The 14,814-nt window shown below is 29.0% G+C and overlaps 1 protein-coding gene across 1 annotated transcript in view; it reads left to right on the top strand.

Moving 5' to 3' along the window:
- The window catches only part of LOC107452319 (potassium voltage-gated channel subfamily KQT member 1-like), a 364,114-nt gene that overhangs the window by 257,626 nt on the left and 91,674 nt on the right, over positions 1-14,814 (top strand). The window contains exon 2 of the mRNA XM_071185389.1: positions 8,349-8,439. Within this exon, the coding sequence (XP_071041490.1) occupies positions 8,349-8,439 (91 nt within the window). The remainder of the gene's footprint in view (positions 1-8,348; positions 8,440-14,814) is intronic.

Below are 14,814 nucleotides of genomic sequence, written 5' to 3'. Positions count from 1 at the left end.
ACCATTAAAACGAAGTTCGAATTTTTTATAAATATTTCGGTACATTTCGATTACCCCGGATGCAAGCGAAAAGTCACCAAAAATTGTAGGCCTCCCCCAACTTTATTTTATTTTTGTTTTTGTTATTTTTTAAACACATGAAATTAAATAAGATAAAAAAATCAATTAAAAATAGTTGAATTTTCTTTTTCAAGCTAATTGTAAAGTAACTAGACTTATTTTATAGACTTTGGTATTTTTCGGCTAGATGGGACCAAGAAATAGTGACCTCCGCTAACTTTTTTTATTTATATCTCTTATTTAAGTTCTTTTATTTATATCTTATTTATCCCCCAACTTTATTTTATTTTTATTTTTGATATTTTTTAAGCACATGAAATTAAATAAGATGAAAAAATTAAAAAAAATTATTGAATTTTCTTTTTCAGGCTAATTGTAAAATAACTAGACTTATTTTATAGACTTTGGTATTTTTCGGCTAGATGGGACCAAGAAATAGTGACCTCCGCTAACTTTTTTTATTTATATCTCTTATTTAAGTTTTTTTATTTATATCTTATTTATCCCCCAACTTTATTTTATTTTTATTTTTGATATTTTTTAAGCACATGAAATTAAATAAGATGAAAAAAATTAAAAAAAATAGTTGAATTTTCTTTTTCAGGCTAATTGTAAAATAACTACACTTATTTTATAGACTTTGGTATTTTTAGGCTAGATGGGACCAAGAAATAGTGACCTCCGCTAACTTTTTTTATTTATATCTCTTATTTAAGTTCTTTTATTTATATCTTATTTATCCCCCAACTTTATTTTATTTTTATTTTTGATATTTTTTAAGCACATGAAATTAAATAAGATGAAAAAAATTAAAAAAAATAGTTGAATTTTCTTTTTCAGGCTAATTGTAAAATAACTAGACTTATTTTATAGACTTTGGTATTTTCCGGCTAGATGGGACCAAGAAATAGTGACCTCCGCTAACTTTTTTTATTTATACTATCTCTTATTTATTTTTCAAACATATGAAAATAAACTAAATAAATAAATAAAATATAGTAAAAAAATAGAAAAAAAATAGTTGAATTTCCTTGTGCCCGGCTAAGTGAAAAGTACCTAGACTTTTTTTTTTTTTGAACTTTTATTGTAAGAATTATTTCATTTAAACAAATTATTTCAGTAATTCACAAATAATTTTATTGTTAAATGATTTAAATCTTCTTGACTTACATCAAACAATTGTCATATGATAAATGAATTAAAATAATATAGATAAAACAAAAAGGGATTTGTTAAAATAATTATCAAATTAATTTGATTAAAATATTTTGAGAATTACATGAAAATTACATATAATTGCATTCTCTGCATTACACTTTGGATCTACATTGCATACAAATCATACAGAATTTAGAAAATCATTAACAAAATGCTTCACACTAACTAAATCCTATGTTTCTAATTTATTTATAATTCAGAAAGATTTCTAAATTAAATGTTTGACTTTCTAAAGCTCTATATTAACTATAGCTCTTTGCATCTGCATTAATTGCAATTCGGACGAGATTTTTTTGATACAATTGATAACTTGCAAATGCTTAAACATTATCCAAATACTTCTAATTAGTTTTAAATAGTTTTGACAGATTAACATGCCTGCCAACTTTTAATCGCTTCCACTATGATTTTTCCCAGTGGTATCAAAATGGAATTTGAATTTAAATTTTACGCAAAAGAATATGTTTCATTTGAAAAAGCTTAAACTGACTATTATGACAGTAGCGCATGTATATATATATATGCTTAATTTTTTTAAGAATAGTGGTGATCAAAATGCTTTAAATATTAAGTTTATAAAAAAAAATAATATATATTTACTACCACTTGAAATATATAAATAAAATTTTACGCCAAATGCGTAAAAGTTGGCATGTATGGATTAACCCTTTCGCGCCGACAGTCACAATTACGTACCCATACTTGCCAACTTTTAATCCTATCGCGGATGATTTTCCCCAGTGGTAGTAAATTCGAACTCAAGTTACAATTTTAGGCCAAAATATATGCTGTTTTTGGATAAAGCTTATGTGGACTAATACGACAATATTTCATAGTAATATACATGCTTAAAGGTTTTAAAAATAGTGGTGGTCAAAAAGATTTTAAATTGGGTTTTAAATTGGGAAGGAATATATAGAAAGCATACATTTTACTACCACTTTAAATATGGAAATTAAATTTTACGCCAAATGCGTAAAAGTTGGCAGGTAAGCGTACCGTTTGTTGTTGTAGAACTGGGCATCTGAGGCCTAAATGGCATTTTACAAATACGTGCCAGCATGGCTGAAAGCACTTATATACCAAGATGGAAAAGAGAAAAAAACTGGTACGTAAAACATTTCAATCCAGCATTTGTTTCGAAAAAAATAAAATATCTGTAACTAGCAAGATTTCTTTTATAATTTTAGCATATATATAAAACTGCTTCTTTTCCAAGGTAAAGTAGATATTGTTGAATAATTTTAAAAAAAGCGCAAGTAAACTCTTCCGAAAAACTAGCTATAACCGAAAGGAGTTTACTACCAGCTTTTCCGTCTCGCTTTCACCCCTGCGTGCCACCATAAAACTGTATCAATCAGGGTAAAAAGATAAAACTGGTAACCTAAGTAGTTCTTTGGCAGTTTATTCGTTGGCGGGTTTATAATTGTTTGATTTATTTAATTCACCATTACTTTAGTTCAAAATAAAATTATTTAGTTATACTTTGAACAAACATTGATTATATATATGATTACACTAACAGTAATTAAAGTAAAAGCAAAGTAAGTCTGTCAAATTAGCAACGCCTACATTTAAGCTACCGTTTCTTATTTATTTTCATCCTGATTCTGATTTTATACGAATGCTTTTATGAATCACCCGTCCCCAAGGGGTTAAGGGCTGAAATTACAAATGTTAGCAGAAGTAAGTTGCATCCATAATAATACTAATTTAGACAGATTTTTCTATAAGATTTATGGCTTGCAAATATTCCACTTTAATTTTAAAATATTTGCATCTGCATTTTATGTAACGTTTCTATTACCTAAAAGCATTGAATTCAAAATAATTTTACAAATTATGCTCATAAAAGTTACTTTTTTCTATTGAAGTTTTAATGTCCCTGTTTAATGTTTCAGCTGAAAACTTATCGTGAAATTTTAGCACAACCACTTAACCTTACCCTTTCATCAACTTCAAGATGTATAATAGTGAAAATAAATCATTTTACAGGATTATCCGTCTTTATGGTAAACATAAAGAAACTTTTTTGAAAATTCTCGTTGGACATGATCCAGCAATCTGTCTTACTCATTCCTTAAAATGATTACATTTTTAAGAGAAGAAATAAATTTTGAATGAAAAGTACTTTTTAAAAGAAATAAAAGAATCGTGTTGAAATTCTGAAGTTACGAATAAATCAATGAAATCCAAGCATTTGCGAAAATGCTGTAAATGCAATTTCTATGCTCAAATCGACATTTTAAAACTTCTAAAAATTGTTTGTGATCTGTAGCTTTCATTTAACACGGTGAATGCCACGCTAATTTTACATAGCTTACCCGTCTGGCCACAACGGTAAATAACTACAAACTAAATTTGCAAAAATTAGACTAATTTTGCTAGTTTTTTAGAAGGTTTAGCATGTCATACCTGTAGAAAGTGGTGAATTATATAAGCATACGAATTGTTTAGAAATAATGGTGGATAAAAATCTAATAAATTGAATTTATTAAACCAAGAATCACAATTAATAAACTACCACTTGAAAATATTTATTCGCTGTTCGGAGCAAGTTGGCATCTCTGTTTATATAAATAAAACTATTTTTGTGTGTTCTATATTGCATTAATTTCTTCAAAACATTTTAGTAGCGATAATAATACAAAAAAAAAATTAAAAATTTACTCGAATTATGCGTTTTTAATAATCTTGGCTTCGCCGGTCATCGGTGATCCCCGTGGTGCAACGAACAAACTCATTGCCGGTCACCGGTGACCCCCACGACATTCAACGTGTTAATATAGCAGAACTGCTAAATTCTGTACAGCCCCGTTAATGAAATCAAAATTGAAAAATGAATTGCGGAGAGGAGGAATATGTACTTTTTGATATTTCGAATACACCACCAAAAATTAGTATGCATTTATATAAAATGCTAAATTCATTCTAAATTTATTAAAGGAGTTGTGTACATGAACTATCAAAAATGTGCATTTCCTCCTACAATTCATATTTCAATTTATCATTTCACTACCAGGGCAATGCAGAATTTGGCAGTTATGCTATTTTGAATATCAATTGTAATTGTTTATATATTAATTTAATTCATATTTTAATCACAACCTATGATTGCATCGAATTTAATACCAATTAATGCTTAAATATCAATTGTGCTTTTTATATTCACGAAAATTTCTGATTATTGCATAAATCATGACTTATATTAAATATCAAATCATGTTTAATTTATCAAGCAAATATGCTTGATCTTCTGTAATGCTACCTAAATGCTGCATAATTCAAAATGTTTTTTAATTCAACTTGTAAATACTTCATGATGAATGGGTTAGGGGCCGCTGCGCGGCCCAGGCACCCAGTTTTAGTTAAATAAAGAGAAGAAGAAATTTATTAAACCTCCCTTCCCTTCCACCACATATTATCCAATTTAGATGAAAGAGCGGATATCCATACATGGATAGGTACTCTGAAAAAAAAGTTGATTAGTTAGTTAGTAATTTATTAAATTTATAAATCCAGAAATGAAATATAGAGGCTTAGAAAGTTGCGAATGAATCGATGAAAACCAAACATTTGTGAAGATGCAAATTCTATTCACAAATCGATCGATATTTTAAAACTTCTAAAAATAGTTTCTGATCTGTAGCTTTTATTCAAAATAGCATAACTGCCAAATTCTGCATTGCCCTGGTAGTGAAATGATAAATTGAAATATGAATTGTAGGAGGAAATGCACATTTTTGATAGTTCATGTACACAACTAGTATATTAGTATTCATTTATATATTATATATGTTTAATTTATATGTTTGGAGTGGTGGTTAAATTCAATCTAAATTAAATTTATAAGCCCGGAAATAAAACATAGACGCATAAGTATTGCTATCACTTCTATACTTGCAAAAATGACAATCATGCGTGAAAGCGAGACGGAAAAGAGGAAAAGCTGGTAGTAAACCCATTTCAGTTTTAACATGTTTTAGGGAGGAGTTAAACTATTCTCTTTTTCAATTATTCAGTTATATCTACTTTACTATAAACTAACTAATCAAGTTTTTCAGAGTACCTATCCATGAATGGATATCTGCTCTTTCATCTAAATTGAAGAATATGTGGTGGAAGGGAAGGGAGGTGCTGCGTTAACATTAAGTTAAATCTCAGAATGAACAATAATTGATAAAATCAAGTCTGGGTCATACATAAAAATAAATCGCAAGTTGATACATAATAAAGGGAACAAATTGAAGATAAAGGAAAAATATCTACACTATTTACTATTTACAATGAAATGTCTTTCGTACCAGTTTTTGCTCTTTCCCGTCTCCCTATATATAGGCTTTCAGCCCTGATGACAACTAGTGGTGGGTGTGGTTTTGAACACCGAGGAGGGACGTGTTTTTCTCAGCTCCNGTTTCTAATAATCTTGGCTTCACCGGTGACCCCCATGGCATTCAACATGTTAATATAGTATACCTGTCAACTCTCCCGGATTTTGCGGGAGATTTTATTTTCATATTTAAAGTGGTAGTAAATATATACTATTTTTTCTTTTATAAATTTAATTTTTAAATGATTTTGATCACCATTATTCTTACAAAAATTAAGTTTATATATTAATATGCGTTACTATCATGGTCAACTTAATTTTTTTCAAATACAACGTATTTGTCTGTTTAAAATTGAAGTTTTAATTCCATTTTAATACCACTGGGAAAAATGATAATGGAAGGGATTAAAAGTTGGCAGGTCTGATATGGCATAACTACCAAATTTTATACAGCTCAGTTATTGAAATGAAAATTGAAAAATGAATTGCAGAGAGGCCGCTAATGGCCCCAGGCGCCCAGATATATTTCGATGATGTAAGATTTTGATATTTCGAATACACCACCAAAAATTCGTATGCATTTATATAAAATGCTAAATTAATTCATGGAATGGTGGTTAAATTCATTCTAAATTTATAAATCCAAAAAATGAAATATAGAGGCTTAAAAAGTTGCGAATGTATCGATGAAAACCAAACATTTGTGAAAATGCAATTTCTATGCACAAATCGATCGATATTTTAAAACTTCTAAAAATAGTTTGTGATCTGTAACTTTCATTCAAAATAGCATAACTGCCAAATTCCGCACTGCCCTGATAGTAAAATGATAAACTGAACTATGAATTGTAGGAGGAAGTGCACATTTTTGATAGTTTAAGTACACAGCCAGTAATCATCATCATCATCGAAATATATCTGGGCACCTGGGGCCGTTAGCGGTCTTTTTCCCATTCGTCTTGTATTGTGGTCTTTAAGGTGGTTCTTTCTGGTAATTGGAATAAAAGGAAATTAAATATTTTGTAAATTTTTAAAATTGCGTCACTACAAAAATGAGCTGCCATCGGTCTGAGGTTTATGTCTTCTCTTAAGTTTTCAAAAGTAAAAATTTTTTTGAATCCTGCGGTTTACACAACCAGTATTATTGTATGCATTAATATATATGTTTAATTTATATGTTTGGAGTGGTGGTTAAATTCAATCGAACTTAAATTTATAAGCCCGGGAATAAAACATAGACGCATAAGTGTTGCTATCACTTTTATACTTGCACAAATAACAACTAGTAGTAAACACTTCTGATATTAACACGTAATCGGTAAGATATCATATTTCATTTAGAAGTCACAGTAAAAAAATTTTTTCTTTCATAAAATGATGTTGATGAATTAAGGAAATTTGGAATAACCCTCTTTTTTTTCGAAAAAAAAGTCAGTGTCTTACAAAAATTCACCAACCTGAGACTAATTTAAAGAAAAAAATTATACTCTTTTCTTTATTTTTAATAATTAGAAACGCTATGAGTTGAAAACTTTTGGTGTGTATGAAACGTTTGTATATATTATGCTGTGCTAGTTAAAGTAAACATCATATTTTTATTAATTTTTAAAATATAAATAACACATTTACGTCTTACATTCAAGAATTGTTAAACTACCAATTTCTTCAGTTTTTTATTTAGAGATATTTCTGACCTAAAACAATATTTTCCATATCCATTAAAAGGTTTTTATATAACAGAATTTTCCTGTGTCTAACTGTCAATTTTTGTATTCTTATAAATCCATGTTATTCTGGGTAAATAGGATACAGGCTACTGTAATTTAATGTTAATTTATTAATAACTAATCATTGCGAAAACCTTTAATACGATTGATAAAATGAAGGAAAAAAAGGAAAAATAAGAACAAGCAAATTAATGAGTCAGCAAATCTACGTAAATTAGCATGTAGGTAAAAAAAAATTAATACAACAGATAATACAACAATAAGTATGAATAAATAAACAACAATGTTTATAAATATATAAATTTTGGAACTGCTATTGACGATAAACATAATCTTAAAACTACTGAATGGTGTATAATACTATAAGGTTACCACACTCTCTGGTAGATCAGTAACCGGCCTTCTATTTTTAGAATTCTTGTCAAAAATGAAATCAAAGTGCACACAAAAATATATGTGATAAAATTTAGAAAGGAAGGTAGTGAGAAAGGGATAAACATCAAAAACCAGTTAAATTGTTGAAAAAACTTGGAGGTGTTTTTTTGTTAATCATCCTTTAATTCCTCCTTGTTTCCTCCGGCAATCAAATACTATTTGATTTCGCCTTTCTCACTAATGATCCGTCTAATTTTGATAACGTTTGAGCTTAATCCTTGATGAAATTTTAATTTGCAATTTCTACGGTGTATTTTTTTGACATTTATAATGATGATCATTAGATTACAACCTATATATTATCAACCTATATTCTTTTAACCTATATATAGACTTATGTGTTGTAAATTTACGGGTAATGCTTTTAAAATCATCAAAACAAAATGACTACTCTATCTTTAAATATAAATTTTATAAATTCATTTATCGCTAATAATCAATTAATAATTTTAGGAAACCATATCTTTCAACTAAGGTCTTTCACTTAACAAAAGGTTTTATCAAAAATATTATATTGTTGTCTCTTCTTTTAAGCTGTTTTACGATGCAAAGAAAGTAATAATGTATATTTTTTTCAGCTTCCTGATGGTATTCATGTGTTTGGTGCTAAGTGTCTTTTCTACGATATCTGAATTCGAAGAAGTTAGTAGTGCTCTTTTGTTAAAAATGGTAAGTAACTACCTTTATTTAGCTACATTTTTGTAATATAAGAAGAAATTTATGAGAGACATCCTACAAAAATACGCACAATGAAAATTAAGCATGTGATAGCACGATCAATTTTATTACACACGGTATAAAAAGTTTCTTCGCTTGAAAGAACGTTTTGATAGTATTTTATTTCTGAAGATTAAATTTAAAATACTTTATTTTGATTTAGACTCTTTGAAATTTTCTTTTATGTAATAATTTGTGTTTGCAATACAGATTTGTTCATAATCCTCTACGTGTTCCATAAGGCTGTAATAAAAAATACAACAAGAATGAACCTTGAAATAAGTACAGAAAGCGATCAAGTTTTTCCCACATGATACAGGAACTTGATATAAACCAAGGTTTGTATTCTACTTAGAGGAAGAACAGTTGAAGGGCTTAGGGTACTCAAAAGAAGAGATGAGGAGCTACTATTTGTGCAAAATATCTTACGTAAGAATATATCTTTGTTGTAATAACAGCATTAGAAAAATAATTTTTGACGTAGGCACAAATATTTGCTTTATGTAATAGAACCACTGAATTAACCAATCACATTAGCAGATTTTCCGCAACATTTTTTACGTCAACATAAAAATATTTCAAACATTCCTATTTTATATATGTATTAATTTTGAAACAGTTATAAATGTTTCGTTGTTTCATTAGCGTATTTCAGGTTTGCTCAGGAGCTCAGGTTTACTCAGGTTTGTTTTTGGAAAGCAATTTAACACGTTCACGCCGGGGTGACCCACCGGTGGGTCACGCTAAATTGTCTCATCTTGGCGGCACACCAGAGTAAAAACTGGTAACAATAAATTTCATTTTTTAGTTTTTTTCCGGGAATAATAAAAATCCATAACTACCAATTGTTTTAAACGGATGCAGCTTTTATATTGAATTGCTTCTTCGCCGTGATAAATTTCCTTACAGTGAATTGTTATTGTTGAGAATAGATTAACTCCTCTCGAATATTATCTAATATTGAAATAGTTCTTCTACAAGTATTTACTCTTTTCCCGTACCACTGTTTTCACTTTTCCCGGCGTGAACGTGTTAATTGGTAAAAATGTTGCGCATTACTGTTCTTAAATTAGGAAACCATCTTCACACAATTAATGGAAAGAACTATAAACAAGAAGTAGACTTCCCTTTGACCAAATAGAATTCATACCTGGCAATAACATTCATGAAACTCAGTTCTAACTCTTACATAGAAAATGGTTGTTTGACCGCACATATTTACCGTTTTGGTTTGGTTTCTGATCCACACTGTTCCATCTGCCATGATCAGTTTGTCATGGATAGTCACCATAGTATCTATTGCAGTACTCTTCATAAGATGACTTTCACCTGGGAAAAAAGGGGACACATAAGGAAATGACTTTTTCATGTTTTTGTTCCTTTTGTGATTTGCCGAGCTGTCAATCCTTTGCCATTAAAGATAAACTATTTCTAAATTGGCATTCAAATAATAATGATTCTTCAATAAAAGTTTTGGGGAATTTGAAAGCATCGATTAATTAATCATCTTCTTATCTTTATATGATTTATTAAATTTTCCTAATATATCCAGTGAAAAACCAAGGTCACATAACCGATCATCATAATCTAATTCAGGGATAAATTCTTTATCTTTCATAGCATATTGCATATTTATTTGTTCCCTTAAAAAAAACTTATAAAATATTTTCCATGAGTTAGCCATCTGACATTGATAAAATATGCGATGCTACCATATTGAGAAGATAGATCACTGAATCTATCACTGATAGATCACTACCATATTGAGAAGATAAATCAATACATTAAATTTTGAAGAGAATGTGAGAGAGCTTAGATAATATTTTTTACATATGCTACTAAAAACAAAAGTTTCAATAGAAAATTAAAATCAAATATAGCTGGATAGAAAATATAAAAGAACTCGGCGGGAAGCACTGTTTAACCTAACGGGTCATTAAAAGTCACATCCAGTTTAGATTGTGAATCTAAAACTTTCAGATATTCAAAAATAGAGGGGTTAAGGAAAGAAGCAATAGCTTTGAAAATGTATCTAAAAAAACTTTAATAACTGAAAAAGTTAAAAATATTTTTTTTTATTTTTATATAAAAAAAATATGCAACCTTTCGCGGCAAAACATGAAAAAGGCTTTATTAGTTTTGTAAAAGAACAATGTATTCCAAATACTGATCGAATGTTTCAATTCTTATTTGAAAGACTAATTCTACATAGTAAAATTTGAAAGATTGTAACCAGCAATAAGATTAATTATATCCAATCTAAATAATTATATTTAATTTTTGTTCAACAGTATACAAAAGAACTCGTATCGGGAAAAAAATCAGTTTTAGAAAAACATGATTTTTAAAGTAATTACATAAATTTAAGCATACTCGCAATTATTTATGATAAGTAAAAATAAGCAAAATGAAATAATTATTATAAAAATATGCTACTGTAGTAGCATTACTTAATGGCTTAGTATAAAATATAAACTTTCAGTAAATTTTTATTTCACACATGATATTTAAAAATATATACATTACTTATCCATTTGTATAATTTAATTCCCAATTCCAATTGTTTTCGCAGTTTTAACTTAAGAATTTTCAATTTATTTCATAAAAAAATAACAAATAACAATTCAAATTCTCATTATAATATATAATTTTAAATAACAATAAAAATTCTTATATTCTATAGTTAAATTCTTATAAATTGATATTGTATTTACAATCACTCATCCCGAAAACAGATACTCATTTATCAGTGCTACGATAATAGTTTTTTAGCCATCGCCAATATGATTCGTATTCACCTACATATTGGATTAACCGCAAAGAATTTTGCAAATCTAACTTCATATTCGTTATAAGTGCTCTCCAAAACACTAAAAATTACATAAAATATAAAGCTTTAAATTATAGCCAACGATTCAACCATTGATTCAAACCATTTCGATTCAGACCATTGAGAAAGGCAGAGTCTCCTAGTGTTTTAAAAAGCAAAAAATAGAACATCATTTCCCTACTTCATTTTTCTTTGATCTGAACTCTCTAAATAACTTAATTTTCTTTCACGTAATGTTAAAGTTAATTTTTTATATACTATATCAAAAACATTATTCTATTATTGTTTTTCTTATCGGAAAATTATAATTCAAAAATATGAATCAAATGTTTAACCATTGGTAAGGTATGTCGAGTCTAATTTAAAATTAACAAATAGATACTAGTGGTTTATTATTTTTAAGTTTGTGTTAAGTTGTTAAGTTGTTTATTATTGTTAAGTTAAGTTATAAAGACGAAAATCACACATCATTGTCGAATTCAAAGTTCTAAATTTAACACCGAGGTACATTGTGTCATTATATTTAAATCTGATTGCAGAAATGTTAGTTTTTCACAAAAGATTTATTGCATGAGTCCTAATCGCACATGCGAGGTAAGGAAATTACTTTTGTTTTAAAACATGAAGTACATGAAGAACACGTGTTTTAAAAATATTTAATATTCTATTGAAAGCGGTGTTCCAAACGAATACCGCAATGCTTCAACTCTAATCTTCCGAAACTTTAATGTAAGTTTACGAACGTATTCAACTAAACTACTGCGTGGTGTTGGTCGTAAGATTATCAAACACGAGTTGAATGCCTGGAGCAACTATTGACAGAACACGATTAGCTTGAAGAACGAGGTAGTCCAATGCAAATAAGGCTTTATCCTGAAATTCTTCGATCTCAATGCATATTAATGCGCTTTCCTTTTGAAAAGTTGACTTACGAAAATGGAGAAAATCCACGAATATTTTATTCAAACTTACAATTTTTGGGGTGTAGGAATGTAACGTTTTTCACCAACTTCTTCAGGCGAAATAAAATGGTGTGTGGCGTTAACTTGTTTAATGTTAAATAATGCATTTTTTTACTCGAAAAATGGAAATCAAACTTTGAAAGCAAACCTTTGATTTTTCGATTTCCATTTTTCGAAAAAAAATTCATTTTTTAACTTTAAACAAGTTAACGTCACACATCATTTTCGTTCGATCTCCACTGGCCGAAGACTCTCCGTGTAATAAATGGTGATTGGCCCAAGTTAAATCTGTCGGGTCACAAAGTCCTCCGTGTTCTCATAACAAATTAATTCCAACCGTACTAAATTTTAGATTGAACGTTCTCTGGTTCAGAACAAAATTACGATTTGTGGATGAATGAATGGATGCATGAATGGGTCCTCCCTATAAAAGGGCTGTGGCGCATGTGTGTCGCAGAATTCGAATTCTTAGCCATAGATGGCGCAACTGGAAAACAAGAAGAAGTGCACCCCTTTGTCTTAATGGCACGCGAAAGCAACAATTTCATAATTATAAAAAAAAAATATTACATTTTATCCCAACTAGCATGAGCATAATGTATATTTATGATTCTGTCTTCTTGTTTTTATTACTTACTGGAATTTAGTTTTAAACTCCAAAAAGGAAACTAAATCCATATGAATAATAATTTTTTAATAACCACTGGCTCAAACAAAGCTGTCAACTTCTCTGGCTCCCCAGATTTTTTTCCAAAAGAAAGAGACAGCAAATTTTAAGCTGTAAAATTTAATTTGAAATATATAGCGCAACACTGTAATCTTTAAAATAAACGACAAAAATGGTGTAAAATTCTGTTATAACAGCAATTCATAATAACAGAGAAAATCGATTCATATAATCTTGTCGTAATAAGCAAATACACATTTAAACAGCCAAAAAACATTGTTAAAACAATGAAATAGACATATGTATCTTTTTTTTGAACAATTATTTCGAATTAAAATATATAATTAGAATAGACTACTTTTGTCCATAAATTGCAAACTAAATTACGTAGCTCTGTACAAAGCGACTGGAATGCTTGGACAAAAAAATTTCCATATAGTAAGAATTCTTTGCTAGGAGAAAATAAAATGTTCGTTTTTTCACTTTTCTGTACTAATTATAAAAATAAGCAAAATGTCTACTATTTAAATCTTTTCGTATAATAATACTCACTTAAACATCAGAATTATATATAACTTTAAAAAGAAATTTTGACGTAATAGGGGATGGTTAGTAATTTTTAAATCGTTATAAACATACAATTCTAAATTAATTTAATGAAAGAACCTGGACGGTGGCTTGGATATTTGTGTTAATAGTGAACTTCTTCTGTTATGCGTACTCGTTAAATCGAGCTGCATCATCACCTCCTACATCAGAAAATCTCCGCACGGTTTTCAGTGCGGCCTATTTAAAAAGTGAACCAGTGTGCGCATAAACCCAAAATCTATTTTCAATATAATTGAGATAAATTTATCCTATATATTTGAGAACTGAATCTGTAGTGGTTGACAAGTGAATATAAGGCAAACTAATCAGGCAACCTTTTGAATATAAGGCAAACTAAAACATTAAAACTTAAGAAACTAAACAAAAATTTAACAAGTTTTTAGACACATATTTGCTACCACTTTCTTATTTTTAATAGATTTTGTATTAGCCCTTTGGCTACTAAATGGACTCATTTGTCCCAAAAAAAAGTTTAAAAATTACTAATGGGGTGAAAAGCACTTAAAAACTCATTCTAATATGTCCCAGTCGTATAGTCGAACCAAGTATACGTGTTTCATGCGTCAAATATCCCCTAAATGGCGCTAAAGAGTTTCTTGCATGAAATAGCATTGTGATTTTGCGCTGGGACAGATATATCCCACTCGATTTAAATTTTTAGAATAGTTATGTCCGTTCGCATTTTATTTATATTTTCAAAAATGAACATAGAAAAAAGAACAAATATGAGTTGTCTAATGTGTAATGTCGGGTTATGCAAAGATTGCTTCACCCTGTATCATACCATGTTGAAAAAAAGCTCATATAATAAATTTTTCCGGAAAGATAGATGTGCTTGTAGTAAGTCGATCACTACAGGTGGGACATATGTATCCCAGCATTAAGTACGGCCGGGACATATATGTCCCAGCCTCTAAATTGATAACCGCTTGTCAGAAAAATCCTAAATACTAAATTTGCCTTATTTGTGACCTATTTTGGCCTTTTGAATAATAAACGGGACAAATAAAATCGTTTTTTAAAATTTGTAGTCAAAGGGTTAAATGATTATATCGTAAACTGGCTTGCCTTTATGGTGGACTGATTAAACTACATATAAAAACCCGTGTGGAGGCTGCATGCTGTATTTTTTGTTGAACTAACTCAAATTTCTGAACTGCGTTATAAAATTGCCTTATTTAAGCATCCTTCTCATATTTCCTAGAATATTCAAAAATTTTTAAGAATACTTCTCTAACCATCAATATTCTGAACATTAA

This window comes from Parasteatoda tepidariorum, chromosome 9 (genome assembly GCF_043381705.1).
Source record: "Parasteatoda tepidariorum isolate YZ-2023 chromosome 9, CAS_Ptep_4.0, whole genome shotgun sequence".
Classification (NCBI taxonomy): domain Eukaryota; kingdom Metazoa; phylum Arthropoda; class Arachnida; order Araneae; family Theridiidae; genus Parasteatoda; species Parasteatoda tepidariorum.
Note: the sequence above shows the minus strand (reverse complement) of the source record. Positions and strands in the feature narration are given on the sequence as shown.